At 42.9% G+C, this 24,887-nt stretch overlaps 1 protein-coding gene across 5 annotated transcripts in view; it reads left to right on the top strand.

The window, feature by feature from the left end:
* The window catches only part of cxxc4 (CXXC finger 4), a 50,634-nt gene that overhangs the window by 21,905 nt on the left and 3,842 nt on the right, over positions 1 to 24,887 (top strand). The window contains exons 1-2 of one of the 5 annotated variants that reach the window (XM_034602167.1): positions 1,638 to 2,679; positions 4,729 to 5,667. In XM_034602167.1, coding sequence (XP_034458058.1) covers positions 4,843 to 5,667 — 825 coding nt within the window. In that variant the 5' untranslated portion in view covers positions 1,638 to 2,679; positions 4,729 to 4,842. Of the gene's footprint in view, positions 1 to 1,637; positions 2,680 to 2,789; positions 3,108 to 3,183; positions 4,658 to 4,728; positions 5,668 to 24,887 lie in introns of those variants that run through there. The other 4 variants (XM_034602185.1, XM_034602194.1, XM_034602175.1 and 1 more) reach the window with 4 other exon arrangements.

Below are 24,887 nucleotides of genomic sequence, written 5' to 3'. Positions count from 1 at the left end.
CACTAAAGACATGAAAATAACAACCTTTCAAAATAAGAATCCATGAGCAGAAGAGGAGGAAGAGATAAATGCAACCAGGTATGGTGTTTTAGTTCCAATTCAAATCAGTCTAAGGAAATATCTCTGACGTGTTTTGTTGACTTCATGTATGCACGGTGAAATCATTCAACAATATCGCCTTAAAGAACCAGTTTAAATGGATCCATAATAATCCACATTCTCTCATTTCATGTCTCCACCTGAGAATCATCATGTGAAACAAAGACAAAACATTAAGTCCTCACATGCTGCAAACACTGACAAAAAGGAAAAGATCTCGGTTTGTCCATTGGTCACTGATTATTACACGTTATTATAACCAGACAAAACCTGTGACACATCAAACTGAGCGCTCAAAGAGTTTCTTTATTGACCGAAATGAAGAAATGATCGAGATGAAAGCGGAGCTGCAGACTTTGAGCCAGATGTGAAAGTATCCACAGCTTATAGACGATAGCGTTAATGTAGGACGGGTCAACTGCAGCATTTCTTTCCTCCCACTTTCTGAAAACAGCGTCCTCATTCCACTGTCTCTGTTTTCTCCGCTCAAGTCTTGCCCAAGTTTCTGCAATAGGTTGTGTCACTATGTCCACAATGACTGGCAGCCATTGTAACAGTGGGGGTTTGACAGGTAGTGAGAGAAGAAGGTGCAGTGGTTGGTGTAAGAAGATCCCACGTTCAAACCTCAGCAAAGACACACAGGTTAGTTTAATTAAAAACTCAAAACTGGGACGTTTTGATGTTTAAGGTTTGTATGTTAAAAAACATGATCTCAGAATTAATAATTTGTTAAGGAAATCCATTCTACTGAAAACATATCTACATATTCCCCCACACGTAATTGTGCAACATTTAATAAAGACGTCTTTGCTTCCTCTAGGTCCTACCTATTGCCAGCTCTCAATAAATTCATCAAAGTGCAGCCTTTAGCAGCCTATAGGCCTGTGTGACGCCGCTCACCTGGAAGAGCTGTGTGACTTAGAGACTTAGAAATGTCAGCTGTCAGTTTGTTTACTCGCACTAAGCCTGTCTTAAAGTGGAAGGAATCCAGGGATTGTTTATTCCTCTATGTCATGATGTCATTTTAAGTGAGATGTCATACGGTGCTGAAATGATTAACAAGCTCGCTGATCCGTCAACCGACAAAAAAAATCAATCAGCAATGATTTTGATGAAAGATTAAATCAGGTTTGAAGCAAGAAATTACTGGTTCAACTTTCCATTTTGGACCCTTTGTTCGAAGGAAACAAACTTTTTGAAAGTGTTGTGGACTCAAACACTTCACCCTCCACCTCCATCCGCAGAGTTGTGAGTAGATAATGAGCGATTTTTCATTTTTGGGGTGAACTATCCCTTTAAGTGCCATAGGCTAACTGCAAAATAAATATGTCTGGGCTTCCAATGACTTTATATAAATATGTTTATATACATGGCAACTATTAAAAGTGTAAAATGAAATTGCAGCTCAACCACATGTGATATTTCTTTCTGAAGCCTTGTTTCATTTAAAGCCTCAGTGTGGACTCAACTTTTTCTCTTGAAACTCGACCCTGCAGCTGAAACATAAAACTGCTGATGTGTGTGTGTGTGTAATAAAATAATCCACGACTTCATTTCATCTCAAAACTCGTGAGCATCAACGTGGATGAAGCCCCGGTGTCACACGCGGGCTCGTGGGATAAATGTGCCACGCGTGCCTGTGTTGTCAGCCTGTGGGAGCCGCAGCCATGGGTGGCCAGCGGGCGGGATTTATAATGGTGATGAATCCCGGGGGTCTGAGTAATTATGGCTGTCGCTGGACGGAGAGAGTGTGGGGGTGGGGGGGGTGGTGCAACAACCCGGCGGAGGCATTTTATCTTAATCACAGCTCAGCTCAATTCAAATTAATTTGACAAGTTCCCCCCCACCAATCCTTATTAAAAGACGCGCGTGGCAAATGGCACCCCCCCCCCCCCCCCCCCTCCTCCCCCCTCTAAATACCTCGTCATTAAAGGAAAATATTAGAAATGTATGTTTAAAAGCTGGGGGGGGGGGGGCACTGGGAGGGTGCGAGATGATTTCCCGGAGATATTTGTCTCCCTGTAGTGCGCCCTGAGCCACCATCCATCCATCCTTTCCCCCCCCCCACCTCCCCGGGTGTTTCTATAGTAATTTCCAGCCAATGATCAGTAGGTGTCCACATCCCTGCTTGCTCACCTCAGCACCAATCAGCCACACACAGCGACAGGAGACGCGGACTGAGCAGAGACCAGGCAGACGCACAGCACAGCACAGCCCCCGGATCAGGAGGAGAGGAAGCGCGTTAACCCCCCAGTTCTCCCGCCGCCGCCACCACCTCGACCCCCACGTTTATTGTTTTGCGCGACACCTTTTTATCGGAGGATATTTGTGCACTTTTTTCTCATCACCTTTTTTTTTTCTTCTTCTCCTAACGTGACAAGAAAGTCGATAAAAAATGCTCCTTTTGTTTTGAGCGCTCTGAACACACGCACACACGCACACACGCACACGCTCGTCCTGCTCTCCCGTGTGTCTGTGCGTCTTCGCGCATCTTTGGCGTTATTTCCCTCCGCGCAGTGATGTGCCGTTACGCGGGCGCGGGCTGGTAGCATCGTGGGAGCTCCTCTCTACAGGAACCTGGTAGGTGATGCTCTCTCTCCCTCTCCCTCTCTCTCTCTCGCTCTCTCTCTCTTTCTCTCTCTCTCTCTCCCTCTCTCTCTCTCTCTCTCTCTCTCTCTCTCTCTCTCTCTCTCGCTCACACACACACACTCCCCATCTCTCTCTCTCGCTCTCTCTCTCTTTCTCTCTCTCTCTCTCTCTCTCTCTGTGTCCACATGCATGCGTCCCCCCTCCCTGTCCCGGATAGTCTCCGCGCGGCTGCCAAGTGATCCAGGCCGGTGTCAGATGAGTGTTTGTGGACTAGTGTTTGCTCTGTAGCACCGCTCTCCTCTTCCTCCTCCTCTGTGGATTATCTATGCACGACCTTTGGTCTGATCGTCTACCACAGACCAGACTGAGTGTCATTAACAGCATCACGGTGCAGCAGCGGCGGCGGCGGCGGCACAATGGTTCGTCATCGGACGTGGCTTTTTCCACTTTTCTTTCTTCAGTCTCCTCTTTACGCCCCCCCCCCTCCCTCTCTCTCCCTCTCTCCCCATCTCTCCCTCTGTGTCTCCCCGGCTCCCAAGTATTGAACATTTCTGTCTCTCTAAACTTTGTTTACAGGCTGAAAAAAAATCAATGTCCGTGACTTGATTGCCTTTGGGCTGCGTATTTCGCTCCAGGGGTGAATTGATTAAGTAATAATGACCCTGAGGAGGGCTGATCATTAAGCCAAGGAGGTTTTGTTTACTGGTGGTTTGCGGGCTTGTTTTGGACGCCACATCGACACAGAACCTCCAGATCTGGAGCCTCACATTGGTGCCACAGCATTTAAAAATAACAACAGCTTCATGTTTTTGTGCAGGGTTGAAAAGTGAGCCATTGTGAAGATGTTGAGATCGTATCATCAGGATAGTTTAGCATTTAGCAGTTTATGACATGTGTATAAGGGGGTGTTATTCAGCGTCCAGGAGACTTAAATAATAATGGAATCTAGCTCTATCTCTCCACTTCCATGTGTGCATCTTTCTAATTCACATATGTTTGTCAAGACAACTGCTGGGTAGCACCATGGAAGTGATTTGAAATGCTGTAGTGTTCCAGCAATGGATCAGCTTTGGCAATTAAGAGAGAAAGCCCAGAAAAAGGTAATGGAAGTAGGGGGAGATGTGTCTAATGGGCTTTTATCTGTGGAAACCAAATCCAGACAGACTGGTGGAGAGAGGCAGGGAGAGAGAGGGGGGGGGGGGTGGAGCACCCCCCCACTCACACACACACACACACACACACCTCACATACACACATGTGCACCCACACCCTTGGACACATTGTTGTTGGTCTGGTCCATGATCTGGATGTAAATTCACCAGTGACTATCTTTGCTGTCAATGGGTAAATGTAATAGAGCTGGTAGTGCTCTCCAGAGGCTGGACAGAGTCGTGTGTACATGTGTGGGTCGCCTCTGCTATTCGGATAAGATGAAAAAAAAAGGATTTCCAAAATATTTAACTATGTTCCTCCTGGCACCCAAAGAAGATTATTTTTTAAGAGCTTATATCGCAGGCCTCAGGTAAAAGTCTTTGTGTTTGTAGCTGCTGCTGTCTTAATCTGAATTCTGGTGAGCCTCTCCTCAAACTTTTTGAAAAAAAGAAAGTGATATTTTGGGTTTGAATATTAGGCCTACATTTTAATGTTTTGATGAAACGTACCCTTGTGTATTCAGATGTATTTATTCAGTCTGTGAAGTAGCTGATTGGACTTTCTTCAAAATATGTAAGAATAACTTGAAAAGACATCTAAAAAATGTTGAAAGTGTGGCGTTTTCTGAAGCATGCTAATTCCTCCCCACATTATAATAATGGCATGTTGGTCTGTCACAGCTATCACGTTATTGTCACCAGATGAAGATCACTTCTGACTACTTGTGATAGTTGCATTACGAAACGTCAGAGCGTAAACAATGTGCCAGAGGAGTCTTCAAATGTTCAGCTGTTGTCTTCAGAGAGAAGTTGATGCGGTGAGATGAAATCTGATTAGAATGAAAACATTTGCCTCTTTTATGTGTAACTGTTGTTTTTTTGCTTTTAGCGCTGCAGAAGATAAACCAGGATGGTAACACACTGTTGGTAACCAGCTTCAGTTCAACAACGGCCACCATCACTCCACGCTCTTCTCCTGAACATTGACTACCAGTCCTCAGCCATGTCTAACATAAACAGTGCACTTTGCATTGAAAACATACAGAACGCAGAAGTGGCTCTCTTACAAAAGGATAATCTGTCCGATGGTGGATTAAGCCAACTTTTGGATTATAACGCAGAAATGGAAAGGTACCGGTCTTTTGCAAACTTTTATAAAACCAACGGAGCATTTCCACAGACTGCCAAGATTGCCCGCATCACAACGCCCATTTTTCCCAGTGCTAGAATTGGCATGTCCCCTTGGAACTGCGATAACGCCATGCTCTGGGGAAGGAAATCAGCGGCAATAAACCCTAATAGGACCAGCATGCATAGAAATGACTCCCAGAGGCCGGGGAAGCCTGGCGTGCTGCCAGAGACGCTGCAAATGGCAAATAATAATTTCCTCTCTACCTTATCCCCCGAACACTGCAGACCTTTAGCAGGAGAATGCATGAACAAGCTGAAATGCGGCGTTGCTGAAGCAGAGATAATGAATCTCCAAGAACGCGTTGGAACTTTTTCCGCTATTCCGGCTTTAGGGGGCATCTCATTACCTCCCGGGGTCATCGTCATGACAGCCCTTCACTCCCCCGCAGCCTCAGCAGCCGTTACAGACAGTGCGTTTCAAATTGCCAATCTGGCAGACTGCCCACAGAATAATTCCTCGGCATCCAGTGGAAACCCAGCGAAGAAGAAAAGGAAAAGGTGTGGGGTCTGTGCACCCTGCAGGCGTCTAATCAACTGTGGTGTCTGCAGCAGTTGTCGGAACCGCAAAACGGGCCACCAGATCTGCAAGTTTAGGAAATGCGACGAGCTGAAAAAGAAGCCAGGCTCATCGCTGGAGGTGAGAACCGGGGCTCTGCTTCCCCTTCTTTTGTTATTATCCCCTTGCACTCCAAAGCATTAACCTTTTCATCCAGTCACGTTCTAAGCCCTTGAAAATTGTTTCCATGCCCACCCATGCCTGAACATCCCCCCGGCTTCTCAAATCTGCCTACCCGCCTAGCCTAATTGGCAGTAATTAGGGGTGTTTGTGCGGAGCGCAAGCTGAGCTTGGCTCAGACACCCCTAATTGCTGCCAGTCAGGCTGGGGCTGGAACGCATCCGAACAACCCCGAGCTTGGCTCAGCTCCAAGCAGGGCTGGGAAATGGTTTTCAGCAGAGAGCCATCCCTCTCTGCACCCGGTCATTTTAACCAATTATGGAAACCGTCTCTGGATGGGGAGAATCAATATCCCACAAAGCCTCAGCCTCCGACCACCAAGAGACGGGGAGAGTGATGGCAGAGCTGCTGATGGCGCTTCTCAAAACAGCCCCCAAGTTTTGTGTTGGGGGGGGGGTTAGTGAAGCAGCCAGACTGATCCTGTATGAATTGGTTGTGCAGATAAAGAGGGGTTGAGATGAAATCATTCTATATTATATTTGTGTCATTAAGGCCAATTATAGATCAATGTAGGGCATGATGCAGATCAGGAGGGATGCAGAGGCAGAAATAAATCACTGTCACTCAGAGAAGAGGAAAAAATGGCTCAGCTCAGTCTTAGTTGACGAGCAGCGAGGGGCCTCGTTAGGAGACAATCAGGGGACAGCGTTGTTTTTAAAACTTCATTTTAATCGATTTATTTACTGAATGTTATTCGGTTGTCAAGGGCAGAGGCAGAATATGTTAAGTTGCAGATGTGGTTCTCTTCACCCTGAGAGCTTGAACTTGCTCACTGACTTTACGCGAGCCTGTATATGGATGAGTCACCTACCAATGCAACCGGAGGGCCTGATGATTTGCTCATTAATTAAGTGATTACACAGAGAGGAAAAGGGGGTTAATTAGAGGAATTCCACCTAATCTGCTTATGGAAAAACACCATGTATGGGGGTTTATTTGTTCACGATAAATTCTGTGATTGATTTTGAAAAAACGGTTCATTTAAGAAGATAATATTGTGTCTTCGTCTGGTTTTTCTTATGGTTTAGAGTGTAAACATCACCTTGTTCCTGCTGCTTTTCAGTGACCAAGAAATTATGGAAACATTAGATTTGAGACATAAACATGCAAATGTTGAAGCTTGTTCATTTTTAATAATCATTAGTCATTAGGATGATTTAACAGAAATTAGGTCTGTTGTTTGGGTCTTTAACACAAAGAGTGGATCAGTATTTTACCTTTATTAGTTAATGACAGTAGAGAGAGGAGGGGAATGACGTTCAGTGAATGGTCCACTGGCCAGGAGTCTAACCAGCAACCTGCTGCTTGAGGGCATGTCAGCCTATGTGGTGCACACCTTAACCATTCAGCCATCAGGTAACCGCTGTGTCAGTCATTTTAAGCAATCATCTCAAAGGTTGTGCAGAAAGCAAAAAGTTTTTGAATCTGCTGAGCTTCATTTTAAATTTGATCATGAGCCCAAAGTTTCCAAAGTTCTAAAATAATATCCATTTTGGGGAGTTTTAAGTTCAAAAGATTTTATAAATAATTTTTACGTGAAAAAATCTGCACATGCAATGAGATTATGTCTAAAATGTCTGTAGCTTCCAACAAGAAATAATAAAGCAGGTCACTGCTCTAGAAATTAAACTGACACAGGGGGGATTTACATTTAAAATGAGTGTATATCATTTGCTTTAAGGAAATGTAACTTTTACAGTTTTGGACTCAAATTACAGACCAAAAAAAAAATTATTGTGTAAGATATTGTATCTAAATTATTTCCATATGTTGCAGCCATAAAAAACATTATTAGTTTAAATAATTAATTTGGTATCTTGTACTGTAGCTCTAACCGAGTGTTGGAACAAGCTGATAGAGAATCTACACGTGACTGGTTTTACAGTGTGGAAAACTCAGATGCTCTTTAGGGGGAAATTAGAGGGAAACCTCAGTTTGAGTAAAGAGGTGACTGATTGGTTGTGGGCTGTGGGTCGGACACGACCAGAAGGTGTTAATCGGAAGCTAATTTAATGTCGTCTCCATTCATCGTGTACTAACAGGTGTCACAAACAGGTGTCCGGGAAGCCGGCCTCACGTTCGTAATGCAGGGGTAGACGCACTTTTGGAAAACATCCATTTGCAAAGACGGTTAGAATTACCAGGGGTGTGAAAAAAAATACCCAAACAAATCCACACTTGCTTTTAAAAGCTCCTCCAGTGAGTTCAGTAATTCATATTATACGGACTCCACTCGCTGTAATTGTTATTTTTGACTCTGCATCTGTAATTACAGGTGCACCTTCTGCTGCGGAAATGGGTTTAAAGGCATCTCAGAGGTGTGACGCTGCGCTCCTGCTTAGTCCCAACTTTTATGCGAACATTAACAAGGGTTTTCGTTTCTTCACCTTGTTGATGCTGCTAATGGTTCGGCGGGGTGAGAAGTGTGAGAAATCAGGGGCTGGAGCGATTTTACAGCCTGTACGTGCAAATTCACATGCGAGCAGCACAACACATGTGTGCACACTGTCTCTCATCCTCTCGCACACATCCACACTCTCACAAACACATAAACAAACGCACACACACCAAACATGAGCAGAGTGTACTTTTTGCCTTGGAAGAGACGATAAGCCACTGGCAGCCAGTTAGATTTGGCTGTCAGTGTTTTCCACATGGGAATCACCCTGAACTAATTATATCTTAAGCAGCGGTGGAAAATGCAAATCAGAATTTTACTCACACCCCTGAAATTGGAGAGCCAATTTAATCTAATACCCCCTTTAATTTAGCGCGCTAATGCAAGGCCCTAGAGAATTGCCCTGTGTCACTGCTGCTGTTCTGCAGCAGATTCCGCTCTCTCTCTCTCTCTCGCTCTGTCGCTCTCTCTCGCTCTGTCTCGGTGCCGCTCTCAGGCTCCAGGATGGATTAGTCTGGCAGAGGAATCTCATCTAACCTAACATTTCCTGAGCAGTTACGTTTGCATAGCTTGAGCTCCGATGGCTCAAAGGTCTTTCATTAACTTTCAATTGAAATAATACTCATGTGGGCGAGTTGTGTCGTACCTCACCTGTTTACCTCGAACCTTTTCTTTTATTTCTGACGCAGGGCTCTTTAGTTGAATTTTGTAAATGTAAAAGTTACACTTGCCTGCATGTATTCCTTAGCATATTGATTCACACTGTGGCACCAGTGTTCACATAATGTTAAGGGATCCATACATTTACGAGCTTATCCTTTTCTAAAGCAGCGTTTTCAAATCTTTGTGACTCTGAGTCCGTAAAATGAGACAGTTGCAGCACTTGTGACCTCATATCACAGGTCATGGCCCTAGTGAGAAAAGGACAACAATACAATCAATCAAATATTATTATTATCATTATTATTATAAGGAACATTAAAACTACTTTGATTGAAATAAAGATTTTTTTCTTGTGACCCTAACCTAACATTGTGCCTTATTGTTATTAGATATTTTAATTTCTTTGCAGCACATAAACTATGAAGTATAATACAGGTTAATCTAATTAAAATGATCAGGTTAATCTGTGTAATTATACAGGTTCTATTATGAATTATCTTTTAGTCCTATTCAATGTATTAATGTTTTTTGGTTTTCAGGGGCATTTTCACTATTTTGTGTTTTTAAATGAGGTTGAGAAATAACATTCACTGTAGCTCCAGTGTTGATGCTAATGTTCTAACATAAAACTACATAAACTAGAATAATGTCGTCCTCATGGGTTAATGATAGAAGACGTTCAGACTTATAGAAGGCAGAAGGCAGATAGGGAAGTTATAATGGAAGTTATACTTAATGCAATCCAGGTAACAACAACATTAGTTTTCTATGACAAAAGATAGAGTGCCTGGAAAGACTTATATCCAAGCTGTGAAAAGATCCAGTAAGATTTCAAGAACATTTACAACAAAAACAACAACAACTTTATCACATAATGTTTCTTGTAGATTAGTGTCAAAACTGCTGATTTTACACCAGGAGTCTAATGCCTGCAGGTTGACGTCTAAAACAACATCTTCATTCATTACGCGTTTTGATAGAAACACCCTCAGAGTCCTCATAACCACATGATTCCATGTGCTGCTTCACTAGCTTCTTGGAAATATCGTCAGGAACAATTGAACTCAAACATTTCTCTTTTTCTGTTTACAATACTGCAGAGGCAAAGCAGAAAACTTGTGAAACAGCAGCATCCAGAGAGGCTGTTCATTGATTGATCGTATTAACACGGGTAGGAAAAGCAGGACGAGGGCAAAGCAAGATCCAGTTGAACAGATTCCTCCTTTCAATTACAAATGTCATAGGGCGGCCATCAAGTCATGTGCAGGGAAACCTAGAATAAGGCTTTCTCTCTCTCTCTCTGTTTCTCGCTCTCTCTCTCTCTGTTCTTTGTGCAGCATTGATATGAGTACATGAAATGGGTGAGATGAAAAGGTGGCAATGGCTGCCGAGAAACCTTTTGCTATTGTGATAAAAGACAAGGCCCAAAATGGTAGGAAGCAGGACCTTGAGGAAAATAGCTCGGATTCAGCCTCTTAATGAGAGTGCGGGAGCCAAATAAGCAACAGCAGCCAGGTCTAATTTGTTTTAGGTGTGCTCAGAATAGATAAGGACAAATCTGTGGCCTTCACCCCATCCCCCCCCCAACCTTTGCCTCCCTGGAGATAACACTGAGTGCTCCCAGCCAATCTCCGCGGGCAAAGGAGAGGGGGGTAAAGAAAAAAAAAAAAAAAAAAGCAGCGAAGGAAAAGCCTGAGGGACAGACGGCCTTTAGATCTGCAGATCTCTAACTTACTGGATTTATTCAAGCTTTAAAACTGCAGATTAATTTGGTCGCAGAGGTCTGGGGGAGTGTGAAAAAAAAAGAAAAACGAGGCTGTACGCCGCCGCGCATCTCGACCTAAAGGGCAACCTTAAGCTCCTGTCAAGACAATAGGATTTTGCCATCTGAACCGCGATGCAGACCGCTTAATTATACACATCTTCCCTGCGAGCTACGGTCGGCTACTTAGGAGCACAGGCCCCCTTATTCCTTGTCATGGCCTTTTTCCCCTAGATTGGTTGTGCCGTGTGGATTTTCTGTCAACTTCCATTTGCACAGGGTAGCTGTCCTCCTTAGGCCTGTGCTGTGCTCGGAAAAAGCCACGGCCGGGCGGCGCTGTTAAAGAATTCATCGTTTTCGCCACCGCCACCAATTAAGGCCAGAGCGTAATCGGAGGCGTCCAGACGATGCCCTTACATTATGTGGTCTGTCGCCTCCTCTGCCCCTGTTTGATTTAACATCCCTGGTTCAGTGGTGAAAAGGAACTCATTGTCATTGTCTTTATTATAGTGAGAGGAGGGAGAGAGAGAGAGAGAGAGGGAGTCATGGGGGTAGAACGGCAGCCCAGTGGAGGGTGGACAGCGTAAAAGAGCAGGTGCGGGAGGACGTTAATGTGTGGCACTTTAAATTTTAAACAGATGAGAATAAATTATTGATGCGGACTCTGGCTGAGAAGTTAAAAGGTATCTCGTCATTACCGAGAGCCCGTACGAAAACGTGTGAGAGAGAAGTATTCGGTAAATGCATCAGGGGATTGAAATGAGAGACACACAGCTTCTCGACAAGGGAGAAGAATGATGACTTTGGATTTCTGCACGTGTTTTATGTTTTGGCTCTAATGTGAAAATGAACTACTGCTACTTTTACTTTTTACCTAGCATTTTCCTTAATGAGTGAGTGCAACAAAGCCAGTGAATTGATGTAACATAATGATTAGATTAGATTAAATTATAAAACATGTCCCTGAACATTGTATTCCTTCATATGTGTCGGTTATTCCCTTACAGAGAGAACACTGTAGAGTAAACGACACAGGAAAATGATCCTCATCATTGTCCATTAAAGTAACACTCACATGATCATTCTTTTCTCATTTCAGGATAAGATTAGAGTCCCTCTAATCTCTGGACTGAGAATAGTAGTCGATCCAACTAATTGGTCATCTTATAAGGTAGCAGAATATCCTTAAATATCATAAAAGATATAATCTGTAACAATTCTCCATTAAAATGTATAAAAACGACTAGAAGTGTTATATATTTTATGGACTTGTGTACTGATGTTATCCAAAAATGTTTCCAACAACGTTTGAACACAGAGAAGTCTGCAGTTGTATTCAAAGTAACAGGACATTTCATTTTGGTCGCCTGTGAATTGCGCCGTATCCGCTTTACCTGTAGCTTTGTCCGTCTCTGCTGTTACCTCCGGGGTAAATGACGTATGATTACGAAAAAACACACTGCTAACCTGTTTGTATTGGTCACTCGAAATGGGTCGCGATTATTCATCGTCATTTGCTGTGTAACACGAATAAAAAACATTAAAAACATTACCGTGAAAGTGATTTACGCCTGCGTCAGGTTGATTTATAACTCCCATGATCCCACGCTGCCTCACGATGTCATGTAGCTATTTCTTTTTCGATTTTTTGGGATTGAGAGAAAATCTGAAAACTTTACTGAAAAAAACCCATATTTCCCCTCAAAACAAACAGACTGAACATTTAGCCACCCTAATGCAAGCTAAGTTTACAGTTTCTACAAAAATCAGTGTTCAGCCTTCATAGTAAAGCTAGGCAGCATCAGATCTGCCCTTGCGTTGTATGTGAGATGCTGATAATGTGCTCTGTGTCTGAATTTCAGTGCACACGTTGCTTTACTCTCTGTCTCTCCCTCCGTCTCTGTTCCTCTCGCTCTCACACATCGATCTCTTTGACAGACCACTAAATTACAGTTCTGCTATCGATTTCTAACATTTTTCCTCAAGTCAAACCTCCAAACCGTCCTCGCTGCTCATAACACTTCCTTCCCACCCTGGCTCTGGTTGACTGGACAGATCTCGTTGTCTAAGATGAAGACATTACCCTGCCCTCTGTGCCAGGGTTTTCTCTAGAGCAGCAAATTTAAGGGCCCGGAACAGAGTTGATTTTGCTTAAAACGTGGGCCGACGTACTTATAGACTAAAGTCCCATCAGCTCGGAAAGTTTGTGATTTCCTACTTTTCAAGAAGCCTGTTTTTTGCAGAGACTTGTTTGAAATCGGAAATCCATCACAGTAATAATCTTAGTCTGCTTTTGTTAAACTGATATTATCAGTGCATGATAATGCTGTTATGAACAGGAAGACTCATAAAATGTCTTCCTTGTCAGTGCAAATAGAAATATCTGCTCTGTGTTATTCAAAGTTTGAGGAGCAGTTGTCAGACAGTCCACCAAGAAACAAACAAACAACAAGAAAATGTGCGTCTCATGAAATGAATGTGGTCTTTTCTGGCACCTCAGGCCCCTTTGCTCAATTTGATCATTTATTTGACCACATCAACTACAGGTAGATTCAGGTGTTATTGTCTTTTTGTTTGTCGTTACTGAAAATAGAGAGCGGCATTAAAAAACCTAATGGATTTAAAATGAGGAAAACATGACTGATTTTGGTTTTCATGTATTATTCCATGGGATTTTAGTGATATAGCTCCCCCTTTTGTTCATGTTTGGAACATGTTTTATTTTTTTTATCTCCTCCATTTATCCCTTGATTTACTGTACACATACAAGTCCATTGTCGATGGAGCAGAGCCATAGACTATAAATAGAAATGTACAATAGGTCTCCACTTTCTCCCGAGGTACAAAAATGAAACCATACAACCGCAGGTACGAGTGCCGCCATCTTGAAATCCGTTGTGTAGTGATGGTGGTGTGGAGCGACGGTATTGTGGTCCCAGCATCAAATAACTAATAAAAACCAAACCTAAAAAATTCACACTTGATCATACATCAGATGTGTGAGAGGAACTACCTGAAATGACAATAACCATCTTTGAGAACATTTTATTTGACTAAACTACACTTTGATTTGGTTTAATTCCAATCCACTAACATGGAGGAGGTGGGGTGCATGATCTATACTGCAGCCAGCCACCAGGGGGCGATCAAAATGATTTGGCTTCATTTTTGGGCAGCCAACATGTCGTCCATGTTTATATGGTTTGAGCACAGAAAAACACCAGAATGTTCCTTTAACTGCATCACATTCTGCAAAGCCACGTGACACAGATTATAATATTGAGCTGCAAAATAAAAACAAAAAACTCTGTATCCAATCTACGTTAACCTCATAGTAGTTGGTAAAATACATTAAATATAAAATACAAGGCATTAGAATTTAATTTCTGCATATTCTCCAATGAGTTTATGTGTGCGTTAAGAGGCGGCGATGACAGATGGCTCGGAGCCATTCATCCACGAAACCTGACGTGAAAGTGAATTCCTGAGTGACAACGGGTGATGGGAGAAAACCGGTCAACGTGGTTTAAGCGCCTCAGTTTCTGCAAGTCAAATCCTTGCGTGTTGCCACCTCCTCTATTGTGGCTCTGCTCTCAGATTATGAATATTTCATGGCGAGCATCTGACACCATGCCCAGAAAGATATTTCAAGGTTTTTTTTTCTCTTCCCGATAGAAACCCTGGGGTTAGAGAGTGTCACACAGGCATGAAGTCAGTCTGTGGCCCCCGGGCAAGAGGATAGGATTTATGATGCACCGGTTGATGACATCAGGTGGATATTTTCATTCCTGAGCGGAGAGCCCCTTTGTCCTCCACCGCTGATAAACACACGGAGCTGTTCACAGTTTGTTGTCACTCGTCGCGTTCTGTTGTACAGAGAAATGATTTCAATCTGCTCTGAGTGCAAGCTGTGTTTTGACAAACTGTGACCGGTTTCCCCGTCTGATCAGTGAGACGCTGGAATGACTAAGCAGGGGGGAGTCTGCTCGGATTAGCTCCGTCTTAAATGCTGCCTTTAGCATATTACGTTGCCCACTGACTTTCCGCAATGATATCTCTCTTGTTTTCGTCTTTGTTAAATTTCACTTTCCAGTTTAACTAAAGCCTTCTTACAAATGTTATTCCTCATTTGCAGTTGCTTTAGGTGGAATATTAGTCTCGTGATTCTGCCTAAATGACTTTAATCCTTGTTTCTCTTTCTTCTTTTTAAGAGGAAGGTTTTCTCCGTTGTGTCCAGAAAGCTATTCTCACAACGTTATTGTCAGAGTATGACAGCTAAATTAAATTAAACCAAATGATTCACATGGAGTCACCTGGATTCTCCACCAGTGTATGTAAATGCACTGATGTGGTGGTTTCCAAACTTTTTGGCTTGCGATTTTCGAAAGTGGAATTATATGCTTCTCTGAAGATAAACAGTCTAATGGGTTTCTGTGGGTGGCAGAGAAGCCGACATGCACATCTCCCCAATCACAGCTACGCGTCGTGTGGACCTGCATGTCAAGCAACTTGATTGGATGGCTCTACTCTTGTCAGGAGACGCATATGAAACAGAATCAAAACCAAATGCAAACTGTCGGCAAACATGATTTATCTTTAGCCAATTCCTTTAAACTGGTGCTTTTCCTTATAAAATAAATATGAAATGATATCACCAGCGCTACATAAGCTGCTTTCAGACATGCACTGAACTCTAGGCATTTCCCCTGAAATTACAGTGGTCGTATGTGAGAATGCAATTGCAGTTGCTCTGGATATTTTACATTCCAGAAAATGTCTGATGTCGACTCCAGACCCACTTCTTGCCAAAATGTTGCGGAAATATTCCTGTTGTAGTGAACACATCTGACCTGGACAATCTCCCACTGCATTCATAAGAGAAGAAAACTCAATGTTCATGTCTGACAGTAGCTATAGAAACAGAGTCATGTGAGTAATTGAACCGTAACATAATTTTATAATATGACCGGCAGTTTTCATAACTTCAACTTTGTGTGTGAGAAATCCTATTCAGGAAATCATGAACCTCGGCTGCCTTTATTACGGACAAGAAAGGCAGATGTTTTCCAACACAGTTGTTCATCTTCTGTGTTGATGGTTCAACCAGAAAAGTTTCATTGCCCGTGCAAGTGTCATTAAAGTGCTTCAACTGTGAATCACACAACACGGTCAATGAAAACAAATGAAGAGGAATTTTCCCTTTCACAGCCACAGGCATTTGACACAGCTCGACTGTGGTGGTCCGGACCCAGAGGTGAAAAAACACTGCATTAGTTTCCAAGTCTTTGTGCCTTCAGAGCACATTTTGAAATAATAGCAGCTTTTCACATGTTGTGTTTCCCCGACATGAATCAACAGCAGCATGTTTTTGCTCGTAGATAGATAAAAGCATCCGAAGATAAAAACTTGATGCACACATTCAAGACCATTCTTACTAAACTGAAATTTGATACTCGCTGAATTCGTTGCACAGATAAACTACAGTCAGGTCTCAGTTACCTGAGTGCAATTAAGAATTCAACTTCGGCTCTGAGTATTTTCTAATCCTAACCTAAATATTATGTTGATTTACAGTAAATATGCAGAGCTCTGTGTATAGGCAGTCGGAGTTTAAGGGCTCCCACACAGATGCTGAGAAATCTGCTCAAAACAAGGAGGCCTGCTCCTACTTTGCATTTCAATTTAACATTTCACAGAACTGGCAGCATGTTGCCTCGCTTAGCCCTCACTTCGTTACACCCACATGGCTCCTCACCGCGCTCGCTGACATCTTCCGCTGTTCAAAAGGCTCCGACTTGGCTGAGAAATTGGGGATTTCCATTACCAGATCCCTCAGGTATCTACACTCTCAAAAAAACCACATGTCCTGCTCATCCTCCCCTTTCCTCCGCACCTCTCGTCCTACAACGCCTGCCCTTCTCCCCGCTCACTTCGCTCTGATGTCCCCATCGCAGAGACCTCTCCGCCGTGGCATCTGTTTGTTTTGTTTTTCCTGAAATCCCAACAGCACCCTGCTGTTTCCTGTATAGGGCCGGCTCCCAGAGGAGAGCGAACTTTTGTAGCAGCCCTGTGTAAAATTGCTTGACTTGGACAAGGGTTCTTAGGTGAATCTAATTGAAATGGATGCTGGCGCTGTTGGGTCTCGTAGCAGGTAGGTGATCCTGGCTACAGACGGCAGCCTCTGACCCATAAGTGCTGCCTCACTCTCTTCCTACAAGGGTCAGCTTGGCCTCCGTCTGAGTGGGCGAGGGTTTTTCCGTGCATGATAAATGGAAGGCGTCTCGGCAGGGTTTCAGCTGTAAAAATAATAAAATAATCCGCTCCGTTTTTAACCTAGATATCTCACACTGTGTGGGAGGATTGTGTGAGATTATATTCTGCGTTATAGCATGAGAGACTTCCAAATAGTTAGTGAATTAGTGTTACTATTAAAGCATCCCAGACAATCTTTGACTCCTAAAGGGAAATATGAATCAGTTATTCTTGCTTTTTCCGTTTAACTTTTATTCTGATGACAAACGCAGATAAAGACAAAAACTGTTTGAGTGGACGATGCTTGTAAAGATTCGACCATTTTAAATTTCCTTTGCTAAATACATTTCGGAGGAAATGCGAGCCAGGATTATTTTTAATTGCAAGTGGGGTTTTTTTTTCCAATCAAGGAAGTGTGACATCTTTGTGCTGCACAAGTTGTAAGGAGGAACTCAGGATGGATGGTGGGTGTAGAAATCCCCCCGGGATTTTAACAAGAGACAAGAAACAACTGCATCTTCTGCGTATTTTACATTCAGGCTACTTGGTTAAAGCTACGGAAAAGACTGTGGTTTTGGTTGAATATGGAACACATTGTAGGGTTGAGTGACAGGAGTGAGTGGATACTGAAAACATGTGAAATACAGTTTGTGGTTGGTCAGGATTTGTTTTCTTTGACAGTGGATATTTAAATGTTGTTGTTATAGTGATTAAAAAGCATATAATATATATAAGTCTGTAGAGCAAATTGCAAATATTGACAACACTTTATTTTGAGTCCCCTTATTAGCATTTATAGGAGTATAAAATAATTTAATAAATAAAAGACTGATGTGTAAAGAAATAATCATTAAAAATATAGTCAAACACAATTGTAATGACACAAAACATGTCTAAAATAATTTTCGACAAATACTGCAAATCAATAAACACTGTCAACTGTTTAAAAACTGACTAAAATGTTCTCATAGCTACTAATAGCTGTATCATATTGTGTAAATAACAATTTAACTACTATTAAATGCTAAATAAGGAATTTAAAGTGTTACTGACCATTAAAACACAAGTATGTCTTCTTGCGTGATCCTTTATGTGGATACATCCTGTGGATGCTGTTACATCATTGTGGATCATAGCATTGCGTAGCTAACTATAATCTTAGGCATCCAATGGCTTTATAGTAAAAGCTACAATATGCTAGCTAGCATTAGCATGGTACAGGAAATCGAACCCGCTCAGCTCCCTCCTGCACTCCCCCTCCCTTCTCTGCTACACCACCACTGCATCTGCGTGATGTTTGCTGTCTCTGTTAATGAAGAAATTCTATAAAGGGATGGTGCGTTTAACCAAATCAAAAAGAACAAAAGTGCGACATGTATTTTGAAATTCCTGTTTCCAGTTCAGATGATTTGCTTTATAATTAGACTTCAAATGGTTTTGGGACTTTTCTCTTTCTTCTGGCAAAAGCTGGTTAACGTCACAAGATCAAAAGGTTCAAACTGGCAGTGAGTCACGAAAGGCAGAAATCTGAAGCTCTCGGTGGTTTTGAACCGTTCAAATACGTCGCTCCTCAGGCCGTGCTCCACTTAGTGACGTCACCGGCTCGGCAGGTGTTTTGCCGTTGGCGGCCGATGGAAGACATCTGCTGTGACATCACTAATTGGGGCGTGTCCAGAGCAGAGCAGCAGATTGCGGCTCTGCGGTTTCCTTCGTATGTGTTTCTGTGTGGATTTACATTTTTTAAAGCCCTTGACTGGGGCTGTTTCCGTCACTGTTGACATATACTGACTCCCTCATAAAGTGACATATTGCATAGCTGCCCCAGTTAAACTGGGCCCGTTCCATTTAACTATCCAGTCAATGGCTCCCTGACTGTTTGATAAAAAAAAAATATAAGCGTATTTTCTGAAGCCACTGAGGCTTGGCCCGTCTTGCTGAAAATCCTCTCCTATGGAGGGCGGGTAAAATATACGTCCTACAGGAATACTGCACTGTAATTACATTCCCCTATTAGCATACGGAGGCTTGGAGTCACACTGCACTCAGCCTCCAGCAGCACTTTGCCATATGGTCCGTCTGCGCTTCTCGGGCAGTATTTGGCAAGACTCTTGCGGAAGGTCAAATATCAAGTCAGAGGACTGTGCCAGAATTGCATCTATGCTAATTGCTCTCTCTCTCTCTCTCTCTCTCTCTCTCTCTCTCTGTTCCCTCATCCATCTCACGCTCCTCTGCTCTTCTCTCCCACCCTCCCTCCCTCGCTCACTCTCTCTCTTCCTCTCCCACTGAAGTAAGTAATCTGCTTTAGGATGTTTCTGAGATGGAGATGGATTTGGTTTTCCTTCGCTGCCCCACAGCCTAATCTCCCCCCTGTGACCACCCCGCCTCTCCCCGGCACCGCTCTTAAGCACACCATCATACATCCCCCCCACCGCCTAGCCGCGCCACCCTCGAGTCCATACGTGCCGAGTCAGCAAAAAACTCCCAAATTCCTCATTACTCACAAACATCCGCAACACACTTAGCTTGATTTGCTCCAACAGATGCCTGGTGCAAGGCTGGACCTTGAATTAAAAGATTGTAGCAGTATCTCAGTCCTGGAATGCTATCATGACGCTGGTGTACTTGGATTCTTTGTGTGTGTGCATTAGTGCTGTGAGAATATTCAAGTGGGCTGGTAATCTGAATACATGTGCTATTCAGAGAATAAATAGGTGAATAGTGGACGACGACATTTCATTTGTTAATATCATATGGAAAATCAAGTGACGCTGTGGGCAGAATGTCGACAGGAAACCTGCTGGTGAACGTCTGCAATGCTTGACGATATATGATATATGATCAACCTTGAAGGGTTTTGATCTCACAGTGATTCATTGGGTGGTAAAATGCTGTTGTAAAAAATTAGAACTGATTAAAAATAAATTCTTATCAATCACACACCTTGATTTTTATTCAAAATCATTATGAATTAAATGATCATTTCACTTGTAGTTAAAGTTAAACCATTAAAGCCCCAGCTCTGATTGATTTGAATCCAGATTTAATGGCGACTGTGAAAAATGAACGGCGTGGAGCGAGGGTGGGTTTGTGACCTCCGTGTTCTCACACACCGCAGGAATTTAAACTCCTCTCGCTCCGCACGCTGTCGTCCACTGAGCTCATATCTCTGCAGTAATGATGAGATGCCTCAAAGCAGTAAAAAAAGGATTATTTGGATAAATTGTTGGGACAAATTTGCATAGTTTATTTGTTTCAGGAAGTTACTTTTATATCATTTGAGGCTGTTGATAAATCAAAACTACTACAACTATTAAAAATAACATTCTTACACTTCTTAGTGTCTTTTGGGGATTTTGAATTGATATTTCTGAGTTTTATTATCATATTCTGAAGGTTATGCTATAAGTTACACTGTGCAACTTAATATACTACCTTTCAATACTTTCATAAGAAACACTGATGATTGGCAGTATTGTATTTAGTATATATATGTAGTTAAAACATTCTACATAGTTACATAATGTTATATATAGGTATAGTTTAATTATTTTATATATAGTTATAGTTTATATAGTTATATAGTTAATATAGAAGTATCGTTTTTTTAATTGTCACATGGACAGAAATCACTAAATGTTTAGCAGCCATGTTGATATCTAATATTCCTTTAGGTGTATACACACTTATCTATAACGACTTATCACCAACATCAATGTAAATGTGCTCAACAGCTCATTTGCAACCATGAGTCCAAAACCAAACCATTACCACCAAAAACTGTCAAAAGTAAAAAATTATTAAATAAGTAAATAATATTATAAATAGTCAAATTAAAGATTTTAAGAAACAATCAAAGACCCTAAGTTTATATTTTAACTATAATGGAATAGAATCAGGGTAAAACACTATACTCATGTTAGAGTCAGCCCATGAACACAGCACATATATCATATATCTGAAACTGTAATGTAGAAGTATACACTGCAGCTCTATTTCCATTATTTGCTGTATCTGAATAAGAACAATAAAATGCTACAATATACAATATAATGACTAAGATGTAATCTCTTACCACTGTGCCATACAGAGAATATATTCCATTATTATTATCACAAAGATAATCAATGTTTTTGATGATTATTTTTATATGCAGTTAATATTCAGGGCTTAGGCGCGTGTGCGGAGCAGAATCGGTTTGTGTTACGGTGTCGTGATGCAGGAGTGGGGGCAGTGGCGTGTGGATGACTAGATGAGTGGTCTGTCCGTGATGGCGGCCTTGGAGAGGTAGCTTTTATAAACGGCATTGCGCGGCTGGAATATTGGCTACAAGCTTCAAGATGAGATTTCAACCCCCACCCACCGACGCTGGTAACAGTGGAGGTGATGGATTGCTATACCTTCCAGGTTTGAGCTTGGCAACGCCCCAATATTCCTGCAGAATAAAGTGACAGGCAATATATAACACATCAGTTAAGGTTGACTGCACCCCCACCCCCCACCACCGTCACCACCGTCACCCCACCCTGCCCCTCTTCTTAGACCCGGAGATCGGCCCTGAATGTTTGGCTCTTAAAGTCCTCCTTCCTTGGCTCGCGATGAATCATGCTCTCTCCTTCCTCTTTCTCATCTCCTCCGAGTTCTGTCTTCCTCGCCACCGACTCGCCTAAGAAAATAATCAGTCGTTTCCCCACGTCTTGTCATTTTATACTGAGACGATCGCAGATTTTGGCACTTGCAAAAATGCAAAGGGGATCATGGCAAAAAAAAAAGATAACAAACTGACTGACCAGGCTTTGCACACAGATTTCACCCGCCATCGTGAAGCCGCGTGAGAAGCGTAAGCCGGCGTCCAGACGACTAAAACAGTGTCAGCTGACGCGTGTGTCAGACGAGAGGCAGCGTCTATTTGTATATATTTTGTTTGCATGCTGTCAGAGCTGCATCCGAAGCGTCACGGTTATGAGTAGTGGCCTGCCAGCTAATGAATAATGGGTATTGCCACGGTAACGTATGGGCCATGCGTTATAATGAGTATTCACAAACACATTAGCACACTCCCACACGCCACTGATCAACCACCGTTTCTCCCTGAGATCCCTGCGTTCCTTCTGCTTCGCAGTCTTCACCACCACCTTCTGTCCTCCTATCCTTTCAATCTTCACTCTGATTTTTGTACCTCTACCACATTTCTTTCAGGATATTTTCTCATCTCTCACATAAAAAAAAATATATATATCTCAGAGTCAGACGAGATTCTTTAGAATTCTTCGACAGCAAAAGAGAAGGGGAGCTGTAGTTGGATTAAAAAAATAAAAAAGCACCCGTAATTATGGTAAATTAAAAGTTTTATGATGTCGTGCACGTGTGTGTGTGTGTGTCAGTGGAAGAGGGGGCTGTTGGTGGGGGCCGCTGTGACAAGGCTGGCTGGGAGCGTAGAGCTGAGGGTTAGTGCCAGACATGTCTCAAGAGAAACCGGGGCACATTTGCAATCACCCCGAGTTCAAAAGGGTAATTTATTCACAGTCTGTGGTTAAAGTAGGGCTGCTCAGAATGCCAGTGGGATTGTGCCGGGAAGCAGAGCAGTACAGACACATTATTTTCATTTTTTCTCTCCTCTCCTTGTTTTTTTTTCCTCTCCCTACCTCTCTTGTTTTCCCCCCTCATCGTTCCCTTCATTGCCTGTTGTTGTCTCTGCGAGTCCTGTGTGGCGTCTTTTAACACACGCCGGCGAGCATATTTCACTTTTACACTCATCCGCATTGACGTCCCGGCGCTGATTGAATTTTGAGGCGCTGCGGCGTCTACCATTATCATCCTCATCGTCTTGAGTGGTTTATCTCTGGCCCCGGCTCAGTGTGACGCCAAGGCTGCAGGGGAGAGGGGGAGCAGGGCAGGGGTGGGCTGGGGGTTGACGACGTCGCTTGCGTTTTTATTATTTGTGTGAAAAAAAAAATAGGCAGGAATGGCTGTAACCCGGATCTTTTAGATTTCCGTTGGAGGTTTATGTTGTGTGTGCATGCGTGTGTCCCTGCAGAGGAAAGGATCGTCTTTTCACGCTCTGCTTTAGTCCGGCTGGTTTGATTATGATTCAACGACCCGTTGTGGCCGTGCCGTCTCTCTACCACCTCGTCTCAATCAGATGTCAACATGGCTTCACCATTAACTGCACCTGCCAGGTTCGGTTAGGATCACAGGGTGTCATGGCGGCCCAGAGACCTCACACTGCCTCGCCAGAATCAGCAGAGAATTATTCCACCACATGTCACTTTTACTGTGTTGTTATCACTGAAAGCCACCGGCAGACACTTAGAATACATTGCCTACTGTGGTGCTGTGGGGTTAATTTGAGGTCTGGAGAAATTTCTTCCTCCTCCTTCCGTCAGTTCAATACTCAGTCGTGTGCATTCATTGCCAGAGCGGGAAATTGTCTTTCCCTCGGTGTGCCGTTGTAGCCAGGTTGTTTTGTATGCTCTGCTGCAGAGGCAGCGGTGTTGACACGAGACTGAGCTGCTGCCACGACGTCTTGATTTGAGGTGAAACCTCGGTGTTGCTCCTGTGTCCCCGGTGTAACACTATCAACCCTTACGTTCTCCCCCACCTCCCCTCCCCCTTTATCCTCCTCTGTCTGTGATGTTTCTGATTTCCCGTGTCTTTCCTCGCTCACTCTCCCTGGCGGTTGATGGAGTGATTTTGAAGGCGCATGCAGGTGGGGGTGTAGACAACGTGGAGCTGTGCTAATTGAGCCTTCTTTGTGCCTGGTCACTGCAGTGTGCCGAGGCCCGGGAGTGAATCCAAGCAGCACTCAAGAGCCCCGCTGGATCGATAACGCTGGAATTTAACAAAACAGAGACATGCCAAGTGCCCAGATCGGGGTCATTATTGTCTCTGGCGAGCCGCACTTCCACCGGGGACTGATCAATGTGAGAATATGGATCAAGATAAACATTCTCATCTCCTCTTTCTCTCCTCTTTGCCTCTTAGAGCATCACGTTGTACAGAGAGAGAGAACACAGCTTAAGACTGAAAGTGCCCCTGTGAATGCACAATATCCCGTGTATGCATCCTCCTCCCTGTGCCTTAAAATTAAGATTTGTCACATTCCTCTCACAGACATGTCAATATTTTCAACAGGAATTTCTCTTGAATTATCTTCTTTTTAAGGAATGTGTTTGTCGAGACAAATTTGTGTCTTTCGCTCTTTACTTTGCGTTTCTATTCTGAAAATAAGGGTGTGTTTTTTCACACAGATTTATTGTGCGAAACAGTCTGCAGAAATATCATGGGTCTCGGATTTACCTATAAAATAATTAATATTTAATTGTTGTACAATGTTTATCAATACTATCATGGGAATGGAGATTATTTTTCTTTTCACTCAGTGTCCACTTGGTCGTTCATGCGGATTTTATGCACATTTTCAAACAAATAACTTCTGAGCTGCTGGAAATAAGAAATAAAACACTATTATTTGTTGCTTACTGTTAAATCACAGTCAGTGTCTGGTTGATCTCTTAAAAATGACATAATTTATAGTGTAAAAGCAGATATTCTCGATTCTCTGTTTTAACTTGAAATAGTTAAAAGGCCCGAGTACCTCAAGCCCTCAGTGGTGAGAAGAATGTTAAAATGTCCAATAACATCTTATCTCACAATGTTAAAGAAAAACCCTTTGTCTGGATCTGCACCAAAATGTAATGGGTTCTTTCTTGACCCACATCACGTCCTTCCACGTTAGATTAGTGGAAATACGTCCAGTAGTAATTCGGCTGGCAAACCAACCAACCAACCAACCAACCAACCAACTAACAACCAACCAATCAACCAAACAACCAACTGAACAACCAACCACCCAACCAATATACGAACAAAAAATGTATAAGTGGTCAGTTTGCCAGAGAAGTCCACATCATCCATGAATAGCTCAGTGTGGTTTTTAGTCTGGTTGACTCAGAGGTAAAGAACAGTTAAAGAGCGATCAGCACTTTATTCTGCAGCACAAAGTAAAGCTACTGTGCTTAAGATCACAGCAAACTCATTAGACTTTTC

Source organism: Hippoglossus hippoglossus, chromosome 1, assembly GCF_009819705.1.
Source record: "Hippoglossus hippoglossus isolate fHipHip1 chromosome 1, fHipHip1.pri, whole genome shotgun sequence".
Classification (NCBI taxonomy): domain Eukaryota; kingdom Metazoa; phylum Chordata; class Actinopteri; order Pleuronectiformes; family Pleuronectidae; genus Hippoglossus; species Hippoglossus hippoglossus.
The sequence above is the reverse complement of the archived record's forward strand: the minus strand, read 5'-3'. Positions and strand labels throughout refer to the sequence as shown.